At 37.7% G+C, this 26,277-nt stretch overlaps 1 protein-coding gene across 5 annotated transcripts in view; it reads left to right on the top strand.

Annotated features, from left to right (window-relative positions):
- RNF145 (ring finger protein 145) overlaps positions 1-26,277 on the top strand; it is a 62,722-nt gene that overhangs the window by 17,919 nt on the left and 18,526 nt on the right. For all 5 annotated transcript variants that reach the window (NM_001102168.2, XM_010807565.4, XM_010807566.4 and 2 more), the window contains 3 exon segments: positions 13,533-13,624; positions 21,378-21,613; positions 24,287-24,462. In NM_001102168.2, coding sequence (NP_001095638.1) covers positions 13,533-13,624; positions 21,378-21,613; positions 24,287-24,462 — 504 coding nt within the window.

Below are 26,277 nucleotides of genomic sequence, written 5' to 3'. Positions count from 1 at the left end.
TTAGCATCTTTCTCCATTGAACCTAGACTAGAAGTCCAAGGGTCAGTATTAACTCACACAAGAGGGTCAGTCCTTCCCATTATGGGAAGGACCATTCCACTAGCCCCAAACTGTGACAGAATTTATTCCTATGGTCTTACCTAGACACTTCTGAATCTCAGCTCAAGCTTAAAGTGAAGACACTTCCCTATCTTCATTTATACATTTTTAAAGAAAAATGATATGTATGCAGTATAATGCAGTAGTTAGAGTGTAGGCTCCTGAGTTACCACTTTAATGTATAAATAAGTTCCTGGGCAGCTAAGAATGCCATTTGGAAAAGTGGATGGGAATTGGATAGATTCAAATCCTCTGTTTCTTATTTACTGCTCTGTAACCTTAGTGTCATTTATCAGAAAGATTCATCTCAGTTTCTTCACCTGTAAAATGCTAATAGTATTTTAAGGAGCTGTTATAAGGATTTATTATCATTAAGCATGTTAAACTCTTAGCACAATTTCTGACATGTTGTAAGGGCTCAGTGGATTTTAACTTACTCTATTATGTCTCATTTTTATTATGCAGCAATGTTTTGTAAGTATTTTCCTGTGTTGTTAATCTTTAAAAAATGTTTTTTTCATGGCAGAGTATTCCATGCTGTAGCTGTGTTAACGATAGCTTTTTAGAGTTGATAGGATTTTGATGATCAGTCAGAGAAATCTCAAAGTTGAAGGCAGAGCTATTAAAATTAATTTTATTTGTTATTATAATTCTGGGTGAAAAAGCAATGAACCTGCTCTTTCCCTTTATGGTTTTTTGGTTTCTGTGTGGTTCAGTGATGGCCGAAACCATGTAGCTATATTTTCATCTGCGGTATCATCATCCAGGCTTTTCTAGAGAGGTCATAATTCTATCATGTAGGGATAAAGGGGACCCTGCAGTGTCAGAGATGAAGAAAAGCCTTTTTCCAACCATTCTTCTTGAGCAATTTTGACTTACTACTTTTAGTTTATGGGAATATTTTTAACCAGTATTTAAAGTTTATTTTCATGATCAGAACGTTTATATCTATTTTAAACAGTAAAAAGAATTGTAACAAAATTTTACAGTGTACAAAAACATTTCATATTTTTTTATTTTATTTTGATCCTTACTATAATCCTTTGAGATTTACAGGTGAAAGAACTGAAATGTGCAAACAGCTAGGAGGGGATGATCCCAGACTTTAACTTGAATCCAAGTTTTCTGATTTTTAGTTCAATTTTCCGGAGAGGGCATGGTTAATGGAAAGAAAATTAGTTTTAGAATTAGTAGGATATGAAATAGTTTCCCTACTTAGGAAATATGTTACCATGGCAAGTTATTTCTTTGAAACTATAAAGTAAGACAGTGCCTATCTGATGGAGTTGGTTTTAGTATTAAACTAACAAATTTCAAATTGTGGCATATTTTAGTGTTTTTCTTCATAGTGTAATTTACACTGTATCGTGCTATCTCAAAAATGTTAGCAAAGATGTGTTAATTCTTGAATCATTAATAAAATGTCAGCGTTTAATAAATATTGAGTCTTGGCCAATCTCATAGAATCTTAAGGCTGAATTTTTTAGTTTTAAAAAGCTTAACAGTTCGTATTTCATGTGGCAGCTTCATAAACGAGTATCTTTAAAGAAAATGACTTTATTAAGATATAATTCACATACCTATTTAAAGTATATAGCTCAGTGGTTTTGTATACATTCACAAAACTGTGTAAAGCATCACCACCATTGGTTTTAGAACATTTTCATAACTCCAGAAAGAAGCTCTGTACCCATCAGCAGTCACTCCCAATTTCCTACCAGCCCCTCTCTGCAGCCGTAGGCACGTCAGTCTGTTTTCTATCTTTATGGGTTGGCCCATTCTGGACATTTCATGTACATTGAATTGTACAGTATGTGGTCCTTTATGCCTAACTTCTTTCACTTAGCATGTTTTCAAGGCTCATCCATGCTGTAGTGTGTATCAGGACTTCATTTTTCTGTCCAAATCATATTTTGTGGTATGACATTTTGTTTATCGATTCATTCATTGATGGATGTTTGAATTGTTTCTGCCTTGTTGCCTGTTAGAATAACACTGTCAACATTCATGGTTTTGTGTGGACATACTTACTATAGGGAGGAGTGCTGCTTATACATTGGATTGGGATTGCTGGATCATATAGTATGTTTAAACTTTGAGGAACTACTAGACTGCTTTCTAAAGTGGCTGCACTATTATATTTCTACCAGCAGGGTATGAGGGTTCCAGTTTCTCCACACCCTTGCTGATACTTGTCGATCTCTGTCATTTTCAGTATAGCCATCATAGTAAGTGTGGAGTGGGATTTCGTTGTGGTTTTGATTTGCATTTCACTGATGGCTAATGATGATGAGCATGTTTTATATGTCCATTAACCCTTTGTGAATTTTCCTCGGAGAGATGTTTATTCAGGTTCTTTACCCATTATTTGATTGGTTGTCTTTTTTAAAAAAATTGAGTTGTAGGAATTCTTTATGTATTCTAGGTAGAAGTCCCTTATCACTTACATGATTTACAGATATTTTCCATATCACTCTAGTCTAGATATATCAAAGCAGAGTATAGTATGGTCCTGAGAAGGAAAGTCAATACTTGCATATTTTAAATAACTCATTTGATACTTCAAAAATTGGCTGTAGAAAAAGACATTTGCAAATATTAATTCCTTAAACAGAAAATTTCATACTCTTGAAAAGCTGGGTCTCTCTTTTCCTTAATTCATGTACAGGCATACCTTGTTTTGTTAGGCTTCCCTTTGTTGTGATTTGCAGATACTGCGTTTTTTACAAATTGAAGGTTTGTGGCAACCTTGTATCAACCAAATCCATCCTGTCATGTTTCTAACAGGGCTTGCTCACTTCCTGTCCTGGTCAGGTTTTGGAAATTCTTGCAATATTTCAAACTTTTTTCATTATTATTGTATTTGTTATGGTGATCTACGATCAGTGATCTTTGATGTTACTATTGTCATTGTGTTTGGGGCATCACAAACTGCACCTATATAACATGGCAAACTTAACAAAGGCTGTGTGTACTGACTGCTCCACTGACTGGCTGTCCCACATCTCTCTCCTGCTCCCTGGGTCTCCCTATTCCCTGAGACACACTAATATTGAAATTAGACCAGTTAATAACCCTATGGGAAGTGTTCAAGTGAAGAGTCATGTCTCTCGTTTTAAATCAAAAGCTAGAAATGATTTAACTTGAGATTGGCTAAGTGTTAGGCCACTTGTGCCGAACACTTAGCCCAGTTGTGAATATGATGGAAAAGTTCTTGAAGGAAGTTAAAGTACTACTTCAGTGAACACAAGAATGATAAGAAAGCTGAACAGCTTTATTGCTGATGTGGAGAAACTTTTAGTGATCTGGATAGAAGATCAAACCAGCTACAACATTCCCTTAAACCAGGGCCAGAGCAAAGCCCTAACTCTTTTTAATTCCATGAAGGCTGAGAGAGGTGAGGAAGCTGCCTAAGAGAAGTTTGAAGCTAGCAGAGGTTGTTTCATGAGCTTTAAGGAAAGACGCCGTCTTCATCACATAAAAGTACAAGGTACAGCAGAACGTGCTGATGTAGAAGTTGCAGCAAGCAAGTTATCTAGATGATCTAGCTAAGATCATTAATGAAGGTGGCTACAGTAAAGAATTGATGCTTTTGAACTGTGGTGTTGGAGAAGACTCTTGAGAGTCCTTTGGAAAGCAAGAAGATCCAATCAGTCCATCCTAAAGCAAATCAGTCCTAAATATTCATTGGAAGGACTGATGCTGAAGCTGAAACTCCAATACTTTGGCCACCTGATGGGAGGAAATGACTCATTTGAAAAGACCCTGATGCTGGAAATGATTGAAGGCGGGAGGAGAAGGGGATGACAGAGGATGAGATGGTTGGATGGCATCACCGACTCAATGGACATGAGCTTCAGTAAGCTCTGGGAGTTGGTGATGGACAGGGAAGCCTGATGCGCAGTCCATGGGGTCACAAAGAGTCGGACATGACTAGCAACTGAACTGAACACTAAAGAACAGATTTCCAGTATAGACAAAACAGTGTTCTGTTGGCAGAAAATGGACTTTGTACCTAGAGAGGAGAAGTCAGTGCCGGGCTTCAAAGCTTCAAAGGACAGGCTGACTCTGTTTGGGGCTAATGCAGCTGGTGACTTGTTGAAGCCAATGCTCTAGCCATTATGAAAATCCTAAGACCTTAAGAATTATGCTAAGATCTACTCTCTACCTGTGTGCTGTAAATGGAACAACAAAACCTGGATGACACCATAGCTGTTTTACAACATGGTTTGTTGAATATTTTAAGCTCACTGTTGAGACCTACTTCTCAGGAAAAATGATTTCTTTCAAAATATTACTGCTCATTGACAATGCATTTGGTTGCCCAAGAGCTCTGTCAGATGTATAACAGATTTGAATGTTTTCATGCCTGCTGATACAATATCATTTCTGCAACCCATAGATCAAGGAGTAATTTTGATTTTGATTTTCAAGTCTTATCGTTTAAGAAATATATATCATAAGGCTATAGCTGCTGTAGATAGTGAGTCCTCTGATAGATCTGGGCAAAGTAAATTGAAAACCTTTTGGAAAAGATTCACCATTCTAGATACCACTAAGAACATCTGTGATTCATGGGAAGAAGTCAAAATAGCAATACTAGCAAGAGCTTGGAGGATGATTCTAACTCTCACGGATGAGTTTGAGGGGTTCAAGTCTTCTGTGGAGGGAGTCACTACAAATGTGGTGGAAACAACAAGAGAACTAGAAGTGGAGCCTGAAGATGTGACTGAACTGCTGCCGTGTCACAATAGAAACTTTCTAGCAGATGAGAAGCTGCTTCCTATGGATGAACAAAGAAAGTGGTTTTTTGAGATAGAATCTACTGTTGGTGAAGATGCTGTGAAAAGTGTTGAAATGACAACAAAGGATTTAGAATGTTATATATTACATAAACTTAACTAATAAAGCTCTGACAGAGTTTGAAAGAACTGACTAATTTTGAAAGAAGTTCTACTATCAGTAAAATGCTTTCAAACAGCATTGCATGCTATGGAGAAATCCTTCAGGAAAGGAAGACTCACTCAGTGTGGCACACTTCTTTGTCATCTTAAGACATTGCCAGTCACCCCAGCCTTGAGCAACCACCAGTGTGATCAGTTAGCAGCTGTCAACATTGAGTCAAAACCCTTTATCAGCAAAAAGATTTCTTTTTTGGCCCTGCAGTGTGTCATGTTGAATCCTAGTTCTCCGCCAGGGATCCAACCCATGCACCCTACTGTGGGAGTGAAGAGTCTTAACTACTGGACTGCCAGGGAAGTCCCAGCAAAAAGATTATGCCTTTCTGAAGGCTCATATGATGGTAAGCATTTTAAAAATTAAGGTATGCACATATGTTTTAGACATAAGGCTATTGCACTCTGAGGCTACAGTGTAGTGTAACATAACTTTTATATGCACCAAGAAACCCCAAAATTCATGTGATTCACTTTGTTGTAGTATCCACTTTATTGTGATAGTCTGGAACTGAATGCACAGTATCTACAAGGTATGCCTTTAATTCACACAATGAAGCTGATTCTTCTTAATGTTTAGAATATGTCTATAAAATGGTTATAACCTGTATAATACTGATTATATGTGGAATCTAAAAAATTTTACAAATAAACTTATTTGCAAAGGAAAAATAGTCACAGATGTAGAAAACTAACATGATTAGCAAGAGGGGAAGGTGTGTGTGGGATTGAATTGGGAGATTGGGACTCACAAATGTACACTACCTTGTATAAAATGGATAATTTATGAAAACCTACTGAATAGCACAGGGAATGCTACTCAGTGCTCTGTGGTTACCTAAATGGGAAGGGACTCTAAGAGAGTGTGTGTGAAGTCAAGGGGGCCTTAGAAAGCATCACTATGAACAAAGCTAGTGGAGGTGATAGAATTCCAGTTGAGCTATTCCAAATCCTGAAAGATGATGCTGTGAAAGTGCTGCACTCAATATGCCAGCAAATTTGGAAAACTCAGCAGTGGCCACAGGACTGGAAAAGGTCAGTTTTCATTCCAATCCCAAAGAAAGGCAATGCCAAAGAATGCTCAAACTACCACACAATTGCACTCATCTCACACGCTAGTAAAATAATGCTCAAAATTCTCCAGGCCAGGCTTCAGCAATATGTGAACTGTGAACTTCCTGATGTTCAAGCTGGTTTTAGAAAAGGCAGAGGAACCAGAGATCAAATTGCCAACATCCGCTGAATCATGACTTCCAGAAAAACATCTATTTCTGCTTTATTGACTATGCCAACGCCTTTGACTGTGTGGATCACAATAAACTGTGGAAAATTCTGAAAGAGATGTGAAGACCAGACCACCTGATCTGCCTCTTGAGAAATTTGTATGCGGGTCAGGAAGCAACAGTTAGAACTGGACATGGAACAACAGACTGGTTCCAAATAGGAAAAGGAGTTCGTCAAGGCTGTATATTGTCACCCTGCTTATTTCACTTCTATGCAGAGTACATCATGAGAAACGCTGGGCTGGAAGAAACACAAGCTGGAATCAAGATTGCTGAGAGAAATATCGATAACCTCAGATACGCAGATGACACGACCCTTATGGCAGAAAGTGAAGAGGAACTCAAAAGCCTCTTGATGAAAGTGAAAGAGGAGAGTGAAAAAGTTGGCTTAAAGCTCAACATTCAGAAAACGAAGATCATGGCATCCGGTCCCATCACTTCATGGGAAATAGATGGGAAACAGTGGAAACATTGTCAGACTTTATTTTTATGGGCTCCAAAATCACTGCAGATGGTGACTACAGCCATGAAATTAAAAGACGCTTACTCCTTGGAAGGAAAGTTATGACCAATCTAGATAGCATATTCAAAAGCAGAGACTTTATTTTGCCAACAAAGGTTCTTCTAGTCAAGGCTATGGTTTTTCCTGTGGTCATGTATGGATGTGAGAGTTGGATTGTGAAGAAGGCTGAGCGCCAAAGAATTGATGCTTTTGAACTGTGGTGTTGGAGAAGACTCTTGAGAGTCCCTTGGACTGCAAGAAGATCCAACCAGTCCGTTCTAAAGGGGATCAGCCCTGGGATTTCTTTGGAAGGAATGATGCTAAAGCTGAAAGTCCAGTACTTTGTCCACCTCATGCGAAGAGTTGACTCATTGGAAAAGACTCTGATGCTGGGAGGGATTGGGGGCAAGAGGAGAAGGGGACGACAGAGGATGAGATGGCTGGATGGCATCACTGACTTGATGGACATGAGTCTGAGTGAACTCCGGGAGTTGGTGATGGACAGGGAGGCCTGGCGTGCTGAGATTCATGGGGTTGAAAAGAGTCGGACACGACTGAGCAACTGACCTGATATATATATATATATATATATATATATGTATATATGTATGTATGTATAACTGATTCACTTTACTGTACAGCAGAAACTAACATAACACTGTAAAATAACTACATTCTAATAAAAATGAATAAAAGACAATGGATGTAACTTTCACTTCAGAAAAGTTAAACTTTAGAACATCCCATGGGCTCAGTTAGTATAAAATTTAATATTACTATTCAAATTGAACTCATTAGAATTGGATAAATGTCAGGTTCTTTAATTCTTAAAATTCTAAGCTATGCTTCTCATTTTGAGTGGTCTAAGGCAGGGGTCCCCGACTTCCGGGCTGTGGACCAGCACCTCCTGTCAGATTAGGGGCAGTGTTAGATTAGAAATACAGTGCACAATAAATGTAATGTGCTTGAATCATCCTGAAATCATCACCCTGCCCCTGGTCCGTGGAAAAAATTGTCTTCCATAAAATCAGTCTCTGGTGTCAAAAAGGTTGGGGACCGCTTTCTAAGGAATATATTTTCCAGTACCAATCCTATTTTAAAATTGAGACTTTCCAGCACTACTGTGGAAAAGGAGAAACTTTACAAACTGATATGATGATTCCTGTGAGGATGTTTTGATGGTTTACCTCCACAGTTAAGTGTTTTTTTCCTAAAACTTTTAAAACTTCATTATTTTTAAATTCCTTGTTTTATTGTTAGGTTTATGAACCAGTGCATCAATTTTGTATGTGTATGACTTTAAGAACCTGTTGGATTCAAACAATAAAAGTTTACTCTCTTTCATCTTTGTCTTCAGTGTATAACTGATTTCAAATGTAAAACTTTCCCAGAAGTTACTTATATGTCTCATACAGAAACTAGCCCTCCATTTTAGGAAAGCTTGTGTCATTCAAAGCTACAGAGGAGGGTTTCTTTGTATTGGACCTGTTAGCATGTTGGGCTGGGTTACTTGTTGTGAGGCAGTCGTGTGCATTACAGGATGTTGTCAGTACTGTGTCTCCGCTCACAGATTGCAGAGCACCCGTTCCCCACAATTGTAAAACCAGAAACTATCCCTAATTGCCAAATGTTATAACCTGGGGAATAAAATTTTTCCAGCTGACAACTACTGCTGTTAGATAACAGAACTGAAAAGTGAAGTTTTTCACTATACATTTAACTTTTACTTTTGAAAGGAATACAATTGACCCATTTCAATGTGTGATATGTTTTCTTCTTTTGGACATTATCAGATCCAGGCAGTAAATATTTAGCAGGTAGTCAGAAGGTGAAGAAAGAAGTAGGGTGGCCTCGTAGCACAGAAGATTTAAATACTAAAGCCCTGGGGAAATGAACTCTTAAATTGCTATTCAGTGCTTAGGGTGTGATAGGTACTCAGATTACAGTGTTTGAACATCTCGGGGTAATTCCTTGGCCATCAAGTGATTAAGTGAGTAGTGCCTTTTGTTTGCACACATTGCGAAAGATAACTTGGAGGGCTCACCGCTTTGTTCTGTGTACACATAGATTAGGTTTCTTTGGAATTATTATTGTTTGGAAGCTTTAAGTGGCCAGAATGTGCAGATTGTTCTCAGTTGTCCAGCGACCCAGCCAGGTTGCTTAAGAGACTTAGAAAGAAAGGTATTTTGATCTGCTGATGAATTGATAAGCTTGTAGGTTTTGTTGTTATTGTTTTTTATAACTCTTATGCTTCTATTTATAGCAGAAGCTTTTCCACTTGTAAGCCATCCTTGGGGCTCTTGGTATACATCTTGCTGCCGCTGCTGCTAAGTCGCTTCAGTTGTGTCCGACTCTGTTACACATTCCTTATTCCCCAAAACAGTTGTAACCACAAGAAAGAAGGCTACCATGGGGAATGCAGAGAAGTGGGTTTTCAAAGTGTTCAGTTTATTGGTGCTCTGTGTTAATTGTCAGCGTTGCATAAATTGTATAAGTGAAAAAAGTGGTTTAAGAAGGGGAAGATATTATTCAGTTACAAGTAGAAAACAGTAATTCTTGCTTCTGACCAACTTAATACATTCTGTTCTTTAAATTTTTAAATTGGAAAATTCTAATTCTACTTTTGAACTTCTCCTTCGATTCAGTCTTAAAATTTTTAGGTTTAAAATTCTGTTAAAAATCTGAATTTCATGACTCTTGCCTCAGACTAGATTTTGGCCTAAAGTGACTCATGGAATTTTGGATAATTCCTTCTCTGAATCCTTCTTCTTTAGGTTTACCATTGTGTTTTTTAATGTTGTAAGTGACCCACTCTGTTGAGACTGAGTAATAACCAAGAGTTTTCATTGCTAGCATGAGATGTTCTGAAGTTGTATATAACTTAGATGTAGAGATCTTTGTTAATGTTTTTTTTTTTTTTTTTTTTCTTCTTCCAGTTTTTTATAATAATAGTTTGGGAGACAGTGCCCAGATTCTTCTCTTAGAAGAGACAGCTCAGTAGTGGCTGCTTGGCAAGACCAGTTTAGTCCCCACCAAAGTCACAGCGCTGGTTCTGGAAAGCCAAGCTCAGCTGTCCCCAAGAGGGACTATGGGCTTTCTGGTCCTGGCTGTCTTTATTGAAGTGGGGCTTATTGATGAGTCAGCCAAACAGAGAGATTCTGAAGGCTGTCTTTGAGAGAGGGGATCTGAGCAAAGGAGAGAGGGTCTAAGGTGCCTAGGGAAGATGTTAATTTCTGGGGTAGGACGATTGCACAGGTCGGGTAGTCCTTGAGGGAGATTGAAGCATTGAGAGAGCTATTCAAGAGGGTGAAGTGGGAGAGCTAGTAGGGAGGGAACTGCTTAACATCAGGGTGGTGTTGTGGCCTGAAGGTGGTGGTTATTCTGAAATGTAGACATCCCTTGTAGTGCTTCCCTGGTGGCTCAGCAGTAAAGAACTCGCCTGCCAGTGCAGGAGACACAGATTCCATCCCTGGATTGGGAAGATCCCCTAAAGAAGGAAATGACAACCCACTCCAGTATTGTTGCCTGGGAATCCCTTGGACAGAGAAACCTGGCGGGCTCCAGTCCATGGGGTCACAAGAGTCAGACACAGTTTAGTGACTGAGCACGAGCATGAGACATTCCCTAGGGTCCCCTAATCTCAACAGATCACAGAGTAGTGAAACATAGAAAAAGAGAAAGAACCAAAAAGAAAATCATATAAAAAATTAGAAAGCTGAGAGGAGACTTAAAAAACACCAAAACAACCAAAGGAATATAGAGTAGGTTAAAAGAAAAGGAAACTGTTGCATTAAACCCGTTATAATAATCTTATGAAAGAGAATGAGAGATAAAAAGCAAGCCAAATAGAAAGTATAAATCTAGAAGTGAAGATAATAAAAGATAATTTTTTAATAAACAGGGCTGTGACTATAAAAATTAAATTTTAAAAAATCATGACAACATTCGGTATTTTTTTCTTCCAGCGTTTGTCACAATTGTAATTAAATAATTGTTAGGTTAAGTGTTATGTATATCTTCTTTCCTGGCTTGTGTGCTTCATCTTCACAACAACTGTGTTTTTCTTGTCTACTGCAGCATTTTCAAGGCCTGCCAGTGTGCTAGCAACACAGGTATACAGCAGATTCCTTTTGAGTTAAAATAAAAAAGTGTAAAAAATGTTAATTTGCCTTAGAAATTTTGTTATGTGAAATTAGAATTTTGGATAACGGACTAAGGAAAAACAAAGAGGCTTTTAAAAAGAGGATAAACTGAAGTAGGCTTGGAAATTAAAACAAAAACAATTAGCAAATGTCTCAGCAGTAAGAAATTCTTGATAATGTTGAGTTTGCTGAGTTTTATTATGAAACACCAGTAATATGATGACAAAAGCAAACATGGGAGAAAACATGATAGGGAACCCAACTCTGCCATCTCCTTCCCTCGCCCTCACCAGGAGAGAGCTCCTGGGACTGAGGTCCTCCTGGGCGATCTTCTGGCTTTTCTCCTGCTTGCAGTTCGTGCTCCCGCAGGCTCTCCTTTTTTGTAGAGGTGAAATTCATGTAACACATTTAACCTTTTAAAGTGAACAGTTTAGTGGCATATAGTGTGGTCCTAATGTTGTGCAACTGTCACCATTATCTAATTTCAAAACATTTCGTCCCCCTAGAATAAAACCTGCAACTCTTGAGTACTGATTTCCATTCCCCCTCCCCACTTCCCCTCCAGCAGACACCAGTCTGCTTTCTCTTTATGGATTGTCGCTGGTTCTTTTTTTAAACTGGATCTATTTGAGAGAGATACGCTTTGGCCAAAAAGAAATTACTTGACTTTAAAGGCCTAGATCCTACTGGGACTCAAAAGTTGTGTGCTACGTGTTAAGTCACTTCAGTCATGTCCGACTCTTTGCGGCCCTATGTACTGTAGCCCACCAGGCTCCTCTGTCCATGGTATTCTCCAGGCAAGAATACTGGAGTGGGTTGCCATGCCTTCCTCCAGGGAATCTTCCTGACCGAGATGGAACCCACGTCTGTTATATCTCCTTTTACGGTAGGCACGTTCTTTACCACTAGTGCCACCATTGGGACTCAAAGTTAGATCTCTTTTAAATATAAATGTTTCTTTTAATAGCATTTTCAAAGACTTCATAAATGTAAATGGTACTTATATGTGTATTTTATTTAAAATGTCAGAACTTTTCATTCTTTAGCTTTCTATCCTAAAACTGTATTAAAAATACTAATTACATTGATCTCATGATCAGATATTTATATGTAACTTGCACGTGTAGCATTTGTGTCTCTTTACATTAAAACAGGGCTTCAACAACTGACCTTCTGGAGTGGGCAGTTCTTTGTTGTGGGGGTTGTCCTGTGGGATGTTTTGGAGGCATCTTGACTTAGGTGCCAGGAGCACTCCTCCACCCTTTGAAGCTGTGACAACTAAAAATGTTTTCAGACATTGCAGAATATCCCCTCAGGGGCAAACTCACACCTGGTTGACAACCACTGCATTAGAAACAGGCCTCTTGAGGATTTGGTTTTCTCTGTCAGTAGAAAGACTGTTAATACATTATTTGTTAGAAATAATCGTCAAAGAGTAATAGAGGAGAATAGCTAAATCACCCAAGAAGCCTAATCATTCATTGATTTTTATAATTGTTCCCAAAACTGCTTTAAAATTTTTATTTTAGTTGTTAGTTTTAATTTTTGGCAGTACTCGCTTGCTGATTATGTAAGGATCATTTCTTGGTTAGCTGTTTTATGCTAAAGGAATTCCACTTGATTGCCTAATAGGAAGTAATTTCATGGAAAAAGTAAATATGAGTTTTTCAGAAATACTTGATGTATTTAACCTGTTTTAAAGTACAGTGAATAAAGTATTCAACAATTGAAGAAAAGGAGAATTTTTTAACACAAATTTTCCTACTTTGATGTCAGAAGAATTTAAGACAACCATGTTCTATTACCACTGAACTTAACTGACAATAAATTCTTCCTTTCTGCCTCTACCCTAAAAGTTCTGTTTTCTCAGAGTATAAAGTCTCTTTGACCACTAATTAAATCTTGTTGTTTCTCAGTGATCAATGTTAAATGAATTATGTTTTATAAGAAATAATTTAATTTGATTTAAAATTTATCTCAAAATAAATTTGTAGCCTACTTAAATATTCTAATTCTAATTATAAATTTCCTGTAAACTTGAAAATGACATCTTTTAAGGATTGTCGTGCTACAAGCCAGTTTTCTAACTAGTTTGTGTTTTTACCTATAGCTAATTAAGTATAACTGGAGAAAAAACTGGGAAAATAAGATGGGAGGGATAATGGAAGCTAATGAAAAGAGGGGAAATTAATGAAATAGTGTTAGGTGTTATCAGTTAAGTAGTAGGGTTGAGAGGTGGCATCTCAATTGGCTTTTTCCTGGGGTAAATTATATTAATGAGACCGTGGGAAGAAAGAGAATCCAACAAAGTGGAGTTTTGGCTGCTTCTCTGCAAGTAAAATTCAGTTTCAGTGAATTCTGTTTTCATCACATGGGCCAAGGAGATGAACGTCATCCCTCTATAATTTTTTGTACCTAAAATTTTCCTTTGTATAGATGTTAAGTGTTATTAACGTAATACATTTTTAATAATAATACTGTGCTTAGCTACTTCTCTCTCCTGTATGTACTTAGAATGTATCTAATACATTCTTATCATTTTACTTATTAGGGACTATGTTAGGAGTGAACTGGAGTCTGCCTATGAAGGACCAATGTATTTAGAACCTCTCTCTATGAATCGATTTACCACAGCCTTAATAGGTAAGTATTATAAAAGAATCAAAAGTGTAGGTAGGAACCAACCAAGTATTAATTACTCTTATAAAGTTAGTTCATACTTAGTACAAAAAAGTTGGAAAACTTGAAGTTATTCTTGATGACTCTTTGAAAACACAGTTATTGTTAATGTTACATTTTCTTATTAGTCTTTTTCTCTCTAAATAAGGTGTTTCTTATTTTACATGTTTATAATTATATATAGCCTGTAATTACTTGTGTTTTTTAAGGATAATTTAAGTATTTGGGAAGGTTGGTTTTTAAATAAAGCTAATAATTACTTTGTAAGATTAAAATGAAATATGTAATGTCTTAATATTGGTTACTGGAGAAGGCAGTGGCGCCCCACTCCAGTACTCTTGCCTGGAAAATCCCATGGACAGAGGAGCCTGGTAGGCTGCAGTCCATGGGGTCTCTAGGAGTCGGACACGACTGAGTGACTTCACTTTCACTTTTCACTTTCATGCATTGGGGAAGGAAATGGCAACCCACTCCAGTGTTCTTGCCTGGAGAATCCCAGGGATGGGGGAGCCTGGTGGGCTGCCGTCTCTGGGGTCGCACAGAGTCGGACACGACTGAAGCGACTTAGCAGCAGCAGCAGCAGCAATATTGGTTACTGTTGTTGAAAGCCATTATCCTCTAGTCTACAATAAATTACCAGAAACATCGAGAACTTGAGATGTGATTGAAACGTTCAGGTAGCAGAATGTTTATAATAGAAGGATTGCATAGGACCCCAGAACAACACAGATACAGCCCAAAGTGAAGTACCAAATCTTAGGATTCCAAAATTGCAGAAAGGAAGTGAGAGGAATCTTGTATGTGTTTCTTAAACTCACCCATGTAGAAGGTGTTTATGTTAACACCTTCTAGGTTGTAGGAGAATTTCTTTAGATAGCTGTTTTCTCTGAAATACCTTCCCAGCCCTTCTCATGTAGAGAATTCGGTGGGGGACCATTTGGAGACTCAGAGTTGTTTTGTGTGTGTGGCTTAGGAGGGATCCTGCAGACTCGTGTCTGACCTAGGTGTGCAAAATCTAAAGCTGCACCATCCAAAACAAGCCACAAGTGCCTTATAAGCCCTTGAAATGTGACTAGTCCAAATCAAACTTAGTACAAAAAGGATGCAAAATGTCTTGTTCATTTTTTGGTATAGATTGAATGTCTATATGGTAATATTTAGGATTGTTGTTATTGTTCAGTCACTAAGTCATGTCAGACTCTTTTGCAACCCCATGGACTGTAGCCCACCAGGCTCCTCTGTCCATGGAATTCTCCAGGCAAGAATACTGGAGTGGGTTGCCATTTCTTCTCCAGGGGATTTTCCCAACCCAGGGATCGAACCTGAGTCTCCTGCATTGCAGGTTGATTCTTTACCACTGAGCCACCAGGGAAGCCCTAATATTTGTGATGTGCATTAGGTTAAATAAAATATATTGTTAATCAGTTTTACTTTTTTAAACTTCATAAAATGATGCTATCAGAATATTAAACATTACATATATGGCTCATATTATAATTCTAATCTTATAAAGGCCACTAGTGGGCCAGCTGGCTGTTGAGTTTCTGACTGTGAAGTGAAAATGTCTTGTGAGGTTCTCCTGTATCATCTAATCTCTGTAGGCAAAGAATGTTAGTTTCCTGTGGACTAGATGAGGGTCCCAAGAGTCAATGGAGTTTTCTTAGATCCTTCCAAGAGGGCCCTTAAAAAGGTGAGAAGACTCCAACAGGGCCCTTAAAAAGATGAGAAGACTCCAACAGGCATTGTACTTCCAGATTCCCTGGAGCTGAGGAAAGAACCAAAAGCAGCCAGAGGAGGGTATATAACAAGCATGAAAGGTCATGCAGATAAGAGATCCATGATAATGGGAACAATCAGAAAAACACTTAAAAATGCCCAGGAGAAAGAAGATCCATCTTAAATATCTCAACTGCAGAGAGCACCAATACCATATCATTGTAAGAAAATAGTCCAGGAAGAATTTTCTACTTCTCTCCCTTTCCTTTCCTGCCTGCTTCAACTGTGGGTAAGTAAGTCAGGAAGAATGCCACTGTGCTGGCAGAGAAAGAAGCAGCAGCCTGCCATAAGCTCTCTACTCCGTCTCACAGTTGCTGGTTTTCTGTGATCCCAAAGGAGGCCTCTTGCCCACAGTAGTAGATGTAATGGTCATCTGAATTAAATTCACCCATTCCCATTCTTTTTAGTTCACCAATTCCTAAAATATTGATATTCACTCTTGACATCGCCTGTTTGACCAAGCCTAATTTACCTTGATTCATGGACCAAAAGAGTCCAGGTTCCTATCCAGTATTCTTTACAGCATCAGACTCGACTTTCACAACCAGACACATTCACAACTTAGCATCGTTTCTGCTTTGGCCTAGCCTCTTCATTCTTTCTAGAGCTATTTTTCTGCTCTTCTGCAGTAGCATATTGGACATGTACCGACCTAAGGGACTCATCTTCCAGTTATATCTTTTTGCCTTTTCATACTGTTCATGGGGTTCTTGAGGCAAGAATACTGAAGTGGTTTGCCATTCCCTTCTCCAGTAGATCATGTTTTGTCAGAGCTTTCCACCGTGACTCTTTTTCTTGGGTGGCCCTGCATGGTGGGCTCATAGCTTCATTGAGTTACATAGGTCTGGTCCCATCATTTCATGGCAAATAGAAGGGGGAAAAGTGGAAGCAGTGGTAGATTTTATTTTCTTGGGTTCCAAAATTACTGTGGTTGGTGACTTCAGCCATGAAATTAAAAGATACTTTCTTCTTGGAAAAAAAGCTGTGACAAACCTAGATAGCCTATTAAAAAGCAGAGACATCACTTTGCTGACAAAGATCTGTCTAGTCAAAGCTATGGTTTTTTCATAGCTTTGTCATGTATGGATGTGAAAGTTGGACCATAAAGAAGGCTGAGCACCGAAGAATTGATACTTTTGAACTGTGATGCTGGACAAGACTCGAGGGTCGCTTGGACAGCAAAGAGATCAAAGCAGTCCTGAAGGAAATCAACCCTGAATATTCACTGGAAGGACTGATGCTGAAGCTGAAGCTTCAATACTTTGGCCACATGATGTGAAGAGCTGACTCATTGGAAAAGACCCTGATGCTGGGAAGGATTGAGGACAGGAGGAGAAGGGGGCAACAGAGAATGAGATGGTTAGATGGCATCGTCAACTCAATGGATATGAGTTTGAGCAAATTCTAGGAGATAGTAAAGCTCAGGGAACCCAGGCGTGCTGCAGTCCATGGGAGAGTCGGACACACAGAGCATCTGAACAACAACAATAGGAGCCTCAGCTGGAGTAAAGGAAAACCTTCAACTTTAAATCAGAATTGTTTGAGTCGACTGAGATTAGATTAGATTGGATTGTGCAAACTGTACTAGTTTAGAAGAGTTATGGGACTTGCCTTATAGGGGCAGGAGAACATTTAGCTTCAAAGAGTGGCTTTTTAAGAGTAGAACACAAAAATAATGTTGCTTTATGGCCATATCCCATGGCTGTATTCAATAGTGGTAACATCCAAATATTACCACATATTCAATAGTGGTAATATTTTCATCCAAGTATGAAGATATTTGCCTGATTCGAAAACTCAGTGTTTTCTTTCATTCTGTGATGGATGTGATTTAGTGTAAATCTGTATATTTCCCTAAATTTTTCCCATCAGTGCTTATGAAAGTGTGTTCACCCAGCCAAGATTTAATTAACTGGAAATCCATAAATTATTAAGTAGCATTTTTTTCTTTAGACTTTGATTTTAAAGTAGCTTTCTACTCCTTTTCTTCCATTTCACTAATAAACTTTTAATGAAAAACTAAGTAATACGAATATGCCATTCTTTCTTAGGGTTATGGACTTCTTGGAGATAGTTCTTAAGGAATCCTGAAATCCAGAGTACATTGTGATTTTGTTTTATTCAGAATTGTCAGTTGGAATAGGTATATCAAGTTGAACAACCTTCTATTCTTCTGGAGCTATCGGAAAGATTTCCACTAACAGTATGACTCCTTTCTTCTTTCACCTAAGAGAAGTGGTCTTCCCTTCAAGAGAATCATAGCATATGAGTCATACTCTTCTCTGAAAGAGGATAATTGAAGCCTCTAACTTCAGAGCTGGGAACTGAATGTGCTGGCCTAGACTTATGGGAACTTTAAGAGCTTAGAGGAAGTTGGCATCATGCGGAACAAGGAACTTTAAATATCATAGCTATGAGTACAGTGAAAGTAAGACATGCCAAAATGAAAATTCCTAAATATTCCTAGTATTAAAGCACTTTCTCTTAAGTATTTTTTCAGAGTTTCAGCTAATTTTTTAATCAAAGAAATATACTTTTAAAAGTCAAGAAATAAACACAATTTTAAAAAATTATTGGGGGTGATACCACAATATTATGATGAAAATCTCTTTCTGCACCACTCCTCTCCTGTCAGGCATCATTCCCCAGAGGCTTCTCTCCTTTCAGCTCACCATAATTTCTTCCCTGCTGTTTTCTCTTTTATCCCTTTCTGGAATTCCTTTTAATTGGATAAGCTTTCTTCCACATTGAACCCCTAACTTTCTTACTGTTTTATTTTTCTTTTCCTCTGTCTCTTTGTTTTTTGTTTGACTTTCTGAGATTTCCCAACTCTTTTTTGTTATATTTTTTTTTAGTATTCTGGGGTTTGTTTTCTTTCTATTGTGACAGTCTGAAGCTTTCTTTTGTTCCTTGCATTCTTTCCATTTTCTCTGAGATTCTTTTTGTTCTGCTCCTTGCCTTACATGGGACAGCAGTAGTTCTTAAGCCTGAATTAGAATCACCTGGTTATTACTTAAATATCCTTCTGTTGTCATTTGTATTAAAGTGAAGTATTAAGTTGCCAGTTGTAATCTCTTTAAGGCATACCAACTGGTGTTTGTCACAGTTGGTGTTCAGGTGGGCCTGACCCTTATTGGGGAGACCCCCTAAGTGTGCATCTTTGTGGTCTTTTCACTGGACTTGGGTCAGTTTCCCAAAGACGAATCTATCTCCTGAAGGGGGGGACTGGTGCCAGGACAAGAGCTGAATGGCAGTAAATGTGGCAGTAGTGTTTGGAGACCTAGAGAGCTGTTATCTTCGTGGATGCAGACTTTTAATCTTCTGTTTTCATTTGGGCACCACACCTCACCTCTGTCTTGGGTGTGCACAGTGTCCAGGAGCCTGTTTTAGCCTTTCCAAAGAGCAAACTTCAGTCTTCCCGGGGTGGGGAAAGACAGATGGCCTAATTGTTGTTTTCTATCCCCTAAAATTTTGTTGACTTATTAAGTGGCCTCTCTTCTCAGTTTTCTTCATCGTTATGAGTTTTTGTCTTTTTTCATGGCTTTATGAATGTTTTTCTTGTGATTTGAGTATCAGTTCTTTAAAGATTAAAATTAATACTCTGTGGGAGAAAATACCGCATATGTTACATACAGCATAGTAGATTGTTAAGAAATTTTCAGCTTTGTGTAAAAATGGTTGCCACTTTTGTATTCTTCTAATAATAATATGAATAGAACACAAATTAAAATATAAAAATGTTGAATTTAAATCAGCATATTCCAATAAAAAATTTAAAAATGGAATAAAGGATTAATTAGGACTTCACTGGTGGTCCAGTGGTTAAGATTCTGTGCTTCCAGTGCAGGGGGTGTGGGTTCAATCCCTGCCCAGGGAAGTACCACATGCTGTGCAGTGTGGCGTTCCCCACCCCCCCCACCCCCACCCCCGCCAAAAAAGCATGAATAAGATGGTAAAAAATATATATTTTGTGTTGCTTTTCATTGGCAAGAAGGAAGAGAATTTGACTAATTCTTAATTTGGAAGATAACATGTTCAAGAATTTCTGAGAAATTCTGAGAGGAGCAGTGAGAGGAGACTTGTCCAGTCAATGAAATGGAATAGTGTGTACAGTCATGAGAGAAGATCACTGAAAAAAAAAAAAGAATAGCAAGTTCCAATGCAGACACAAATACACTGATGATTTTGCAGTATACCAAAATGGTATTTCAAATTAACGAGAAAAGAATTGGTTGATTCCAGTAGCTAGTGTTGAGACAGCTAACTACACATCTGAAAAAATAAACTTAGAGCTTTGCTTTTTATCTTATTGTAAAACAATTTCCAAATATGTTAGTTTTTTAATTAAAGAAGAAAAGAAAATATAGGTGGTTACTTGTATAACCTTGAGTAGGGGGAGCCATGTAATTAACCATGTCACCAAAGGTAGAAACCGTTAAAAAGGTGGATAGATTTGATTCTTTATAATAAAAATTTCTATATTATAAGAGAAAAAAGTTACTAAAATATTCCAGTGGCAGGGAAAATATAATTATATGATAAAGAAGGTTAATATCTTGTTCAAACAACAGAAGTCTACATATGCTAGTAGAATAGGCAAAGAATGTGAACAAGCATTTTGTCAAAAATTGCAAGTGCTTTTATATACTTACTGGTAATGTTCAGTGCTATTGGTGATGGACGAAAGACAAATTTTTAAAAAATTAGGAAATATTTCTACCCTTTCTTTTCTTAAATTATTTTCACTGTTGGTAGATAGGTGGAAAAAAGGGCACCCTGTACACTGCATGTTTTGTTTCTGTAGAACAGTTGACAGATGTGTCAAAAGCTTTAAAAAAATGTTTCCTCTGACTCAGTCATCCTGCTTATTAGGAATTTAGGCTAGAAAACATTCGGAAATGTCCTCCAAGTAGTTTATACACGGATGTCATAAATGTACAAGTTTATTCATAACAAAGCATTTTATACTTGTAAAATATTTGAAGGTAGTCAAGTGCTCATTGTCATATGTGTTCAGTTTTTTTAACTAAAAAAAAAGCCCATATATATTTATACACACACACACACACACACACATATATATTTATTAGTTAGGTATATGCATAATATGTTTTAAATGAAAAAAGCTGATTGTGTGTACATTATAATCTTTATATAAAACATTTGTGTATAATCACATCCATAGAATAAACTGAAAAGGTAATAAATAATATGGATAGCTTTTTTTGAGCACTGCCTAGGATTCAGATAAAATACTACAGCTTTGCACACAGTGTTTTATATAATAAACCCAAGACCTTAACAGTGCTAACTTGGGTGACAGGATTGTAGGAGATGGATTGTTTTTTTCTTTTCACTTCTCTGTACTTCCTGACTTTCTATAATCATGCACAATCCTCTGTAAGAATTTGTGTTTAAACTTTTTGAGTTTTAATTTTTCATTATTGAGCCATATGGGAAGGCTTGCATGGTCTTATAAAAACAGTTAAAGATTGAAAACCTCAGAATAAATCTTGTCACAGCATGATTTTAGACAAGTTATTGTATCTCTTGGGTTTTATACTTTCACCTCTAGACTAGAACAGTTAAATATTGAGGGCCTTTGTAAAAGAAGCTAAATACGTTTAGTAGTAACTGAATTATTGTAATATTGAACTAGAAATTTTTAAAAATTTCCATATTATATATGCCATCTGGAATGTGATAAAGACCAGTGGATATTTGTGCTGCTTTTCTCAGATCAGTCCAAGGGAATTGGTGCTCAAAATTCACAGAACATGTAAACATTTAATTATGGTCAAATGAAGTTAAAATCTGATTTAAAATATTATCTAAGAGATCCTAATTAGACTTCTTCAAAAGCTGTGTCATCATCTTTATCAACAGTGTTTTTATTTTGTGGATACCAAATCTCAAATGCCTTCTACCCTTCTCATTTTAGGTCAGCTGGTGGTGTGTACGTTATGCTCCTGTGTCATGAAAACAAAGCAGATTTGGCTCTTCTCAGCTCACATGCTTCCTCTGCTAGCACGCCTCTGCCTTGTTCCTCTGGAGACAATTGTTATCATCAACAAATTTGCTATGATTTTTACTGGTTTGGAAGTTCTCTATTTTCTTGGGTCTAACCTTCTAGTACCTTATAATCTTGCCAAGTCTGCATACAGGGAGTTGGTTCAGGTAAGACTGTAGATAAAATTCTACATAAATGTTAAATAAGATTTAATTCACTTTTATTTCACAGTCATGGTTGTGGTAACATTATGTTTGACATTTGGAAAATAGTAACTATTTTCAACATAATTACGAGCATCTGAGATCCTTAAGTTCTGTTGAGAAGCAGTAAAGTGAAGTTCATCTGTATGCAGTCAGTCAGAGTTTTCACTCTGATGCTGCTGTTTACTAGCTGTGTAACCTAGGGTTAGTCACTTACGTTCATTTATCTGAAAGATAGAACTAATAATAACTGTTGTAGCTAACATGTAGGGTAGCCATTAGATTTGAATGAGTTCAGTACCAGGCAGATGATGTTTGGTGGTAACTACCATAACAAAGACAGGAGTGATATAGAATTGAATATGTAGAGGTCAGTTCCTGGTTTTTTCCTAATATAGTCCTACTGTGACTAATGTATTTTCCTTACGTTTATTTATTTAAACCGAGACATTAAGTAGTTCTGGGCCATGATATGACAGATTTCATTTAGATGTGGTGCTTGGACTGATTTTGCCAACATAATGTGCTTCTGTCTTTCCTACTTTTTTCAGTCTTTGTTCTCAAATGGATTATTTCTAGTCACAATCAGTTGGTTTCATACCAACTGAAAGAAATAGTTCTATTTGATTTAATCAATAAGTTTCAGTATATAGAACAGCTCTTAAAATTGACATTGGTATGAAGAGAGTATTAAAATGGGTATTCTCTTCTGCCTCTTTACTGTGTACATGACCTTAAGGTATAGGAAGCTTTCAGACTGACCATACTGATACTACTAAGTGAGTCCTTTCCTTATTGTTGTGGCCCCAAAGGCAGATTTCCCAGAAAAATTCTGTAAGCTCTTGACCTTAGCCTGATTCTCCTGATTTCTTCATCTTCCATAATGATCAACTTGAGCAACTTTTCCTGAAAGTAGATCTTCCAAAGAAGATAAAATCATTTTCACGGTCTCATTAAAGAGGTTCTTCATGGCGAAGTTTTGTTGTATTCAGAATGAAGATGACACATTTACGTATTTCTTATTTGAATTCAGTCCTATGGTGCTAAGGAGCAGTGGAGATTCAGTGACTATTGCTTGGAGACTCACTGTTTATAATCACCCTAAGGACAAAGCCTCCGTTTTACGGTGTCATGCTTACCTTCTTGTTTGTCATAAGGTTCATGTATCACTAAGCGTCATAGTTGGAAATAAAATACAGGTTATGAAATTCATGATCTAGAAAGAATTGGATAGGCAAGAAATAGAAACTGTCAGATTTTTAGTGGTCTTTTCCTTGAATGGAAAGGAGAAAAAGTACTGTGCTTCTCGGTAATCAGTTTGCTGCTAATAAATAATTTTGCAGCAAGCTAGACAGTTTGTTTTCTTTCAGTATCTTCCAACTAAGGAAAAATAGGGGTTACTCTTGATTCAGTTTTAGAAAAAAGCATTTGATTTACAGATGAAAAAGTTTAAATTTAGAATAATCTACAAGTCAGTGTATTTTCATTTAAGGTCTTTATAGTTATTTTAAACATTCTGGAATCACATTGAGCCTTCTAGCAAGACTGTTGGCCGCTTAGGTTAGATAGAGTTTGTAATCTACCTGGCAGAACTCTGTTGTGTTACCAGGATCTGGTCCCTGTCTTGGTAACTCCAAATACTTGGTAACCATCTGTATTCTTAGGCTGAATCAGGTTATGAGAATTCCTTCTAATTAATCTCATATGAGATTGTTTTATAAACTAGACAACTAATTTATTAACTTATAGTAACTTAGTAAACTTTTTTTAGGTATACCTTTTTTCCTGGTGTTAATGCACTTGGCAAAACAGATCATTTGAGAAATGTTGCTTGATAAATACACAGTACGAGGAAGGGGAATTAATTTGTCTGGGGGAAAAGACTTTCTAAACTGTCTCTGCTGCAAAAGAGAGTAAACTTCTCCAGTGATTAGTCTGTCTTCTGTCAAACTACTTCTCATCCATGACATTCCTGAATACACTCTGGAAGATTCTTGTGTATTTCCCTTCCTCCTAGCCCCTCAAGCAGTATTGTGTTGTTCACACTGTGCTGTTTTCTGTGTTCCATCGCTCAATCGTGTCCAGTTCTTTGCGCCCCATGAACTGTAGCCCGCCAGGCTCCTCTGTTCATGGAATCTTCCAAGCAGGAATACTGGACTGGGTTGCCGTTTCCTATTCCAGGGGATCTCCCCAACCCACAGATGGAACCCAAGTCTCTGCTGTCTCCTGTATTGGCAGGCAGATTCTTTAGCACTGTGCCACCTGGGAAGCCCATTGTTCACACTAGTTCTGATCATTTTAATTCGACATAAGTTTGCCAAACCTCTTCAAACTGCCTGTGATGTAGTTTTCCTCCAAATATGACTTTATTTTGACATTATCCCTGAACCGTTAGGGCAGTTTGCTGTTGCTGTTTGATGAGTGTGTGTCAACTGCTAATAATGTAAAATTAGTAGATTAAAAAAGACATGCTATTTTCTAATTGTATGCGGAGAGCTAACTTTGAAGGAATTTAGCTTAATATGCAAGAAAAGAAAAGCTATTAAGTTTTTAAGTACTGCGGGTTAAACACTTTTGTGTTTAAATGTGTTTATTGAAGTGATAACAGATGTTTTCCTGTCTTATTTTCTTACTCAGGTAGTGGAGGTGTATGGCCTTCTAGCCTTGGGAATGTCCCTGTGGAATCAGCTGGTAGTCCCTGTATTGTTCATGGTTTTCTGGCTCGTCTTATTTGCTCTTCAGATTTACTCCTACTTCAGTACTCGAGATCAGCCTGCCTCACGAGAGAGGCTTCTTTTCCTTTTCCTGACAAGGTAATTAATTAGAGCGTATGATATTATATATAGCCTTAGAAAGAGAAAACTTTGATCCAGGAATAGTAAGTTTTGCAAATTAACTTTTGTCAGTCTTTTTTATAGTGCTTCATGTGTAATTAAAATGGGATTTTCACTCAGCAGATGCCTGGGTCTCGAAGTGCAAGGAAGTGATAATAATACAATAATGGTGGTTTATTTGGCCACACTGTGGACCATAGTACAGCAAATGATTTGTGGAAAGGGACTTTGCAAATTGTAAAAATGTTTTTTCGATTTCATGTTAAACTATTGGAAAAGAAATACATTCTAAAAATAGCTATTACTTTTATTGAGTATTTAATATGTAAATAGACATAGGAATACCAGACCACATTACCTGCCTCCTGAAAAACCTGTATGGAGGACAAGAAGCAACAGTTAGAACTGGACATGGAACAACGGACTGGTTCCAAATTGGGAAAGGAGTATGTCAAGGCTGTATATTGTCACCCTGCTTATTTAACTTATATGCAGGGTACATCATATGAAATGCTGGGCTGGATAACTCAAAGACTGGAATCAAGATTGCTGGGAGGAATATCAACAACCTCAGATGTGCAGATCATACCACTTTAATGGTGGAAAGTGAAGAGGATCTAAAGAACCTCTCCATGAAGGTGAAAGAAGAGAGTGAAAGAGCTGACTTACAACTCAACATTGAAAAAACGAAGATTATGGCATTGGGGTCCCGTCACTTTATTGCAAATGGATGGGGAAAAAGTGGAAACAGTGTCAGATTTCATTTTCTTGGGCTCCAGAATCAATGCAGATCCATGATATTAAAAGATCTTTGCTCCTTGGAAGAATAGCTATGACAAACCTACACAGTGTTTTAAAAAGCAGAAACATCGCTTTGCTGACAAAGGCCCATATGGTCAAAGCTATGGTTTTTCCAGTGTTCATGTACGGATGTGAGAGTTGGACCGTAAAGAAGGCTGAGCACCGAAGAATTAATGCTTTTGAACTGTGGTGCTGGTAAACACTCTTGAGAGTCCCTTGGACAGCAAGGAGATCCAACCAGTCAATCCTGAATATTCTTTGGAAGGAGTGATGCTGAAGCTGAAACCCCAATACTTTGGCCACCTGATGCAAAGAGCTGACTCACTGGAAAAGACCCTGATGCTGAGAAAGATTGAAGGCAGGAGCAGAAGGGGACAACAGAGGATGAGATGGTTGGATGGCATCCCCAACTCGATGGACATGAATTTGAGTAAGCTCTGGGAGCTGGTGATGGACAGGGAAGCCAGGTGTGCTGCAATTCATGGGGTCGCAAAGAATCAGACATGACTTAGCAACTGAACAACAACAGTATGTGCCAGCCACACTATTAAACAGTTACTCGTACTGACTTTTATAGCAACCCTTCAAGAAAGGTGCTTTTATTCTCATTACCATTTTAGAGCTGAGGAAACTGTACCAAGAATAACTTGCCCCAGGTGACAGTGCCAGAAGAAGGGGTTTTGACATTCAAACCCCATCTGAGTCCAAATCCTATGACTGTGTATACACTTTCACTATACTCCCTTTTTTTTTTTTTTGGCCACACCGCTCAGCTTGTGGGATCTTGGTTCCCCAACCAGGAAGTGAACCTGCACCCTAGGCAGTGGAAACACAAAATCCTAACTACTGGACCGCCAAGGAATTCCCTGCCCTGTTATTTTTGATGTTTTCCTTCATTATTGAGATAGATTCAAATAATGATAAAATGAGTATATCATAGTACTTTGCTGTTTAATTGAAAGGAATTCTAACATTTGGTTTTTAAGGTAAATT

Source organism: Bos taurus, chromosome 7 (genome assembly GCF_002263795.3).
Source record: "Bos taurus isolate L1 Dominette 01449 registration number 42190680 breed Hereford chromosome 7, ARS-UCD2.0, whole genome shotgun sequence".
Classification (NCBI taxonomy): domain Eukaryota; kingdom Metazoa; phylum Chordata; class Mammalia; order Artiodactyla; family Bovidae; genus Bos; species Bos taurus.
Note: the sequence above shows the minus strand (reverse complement) of the source record. Positions and strands in the feature narration are given on the sequence as shown.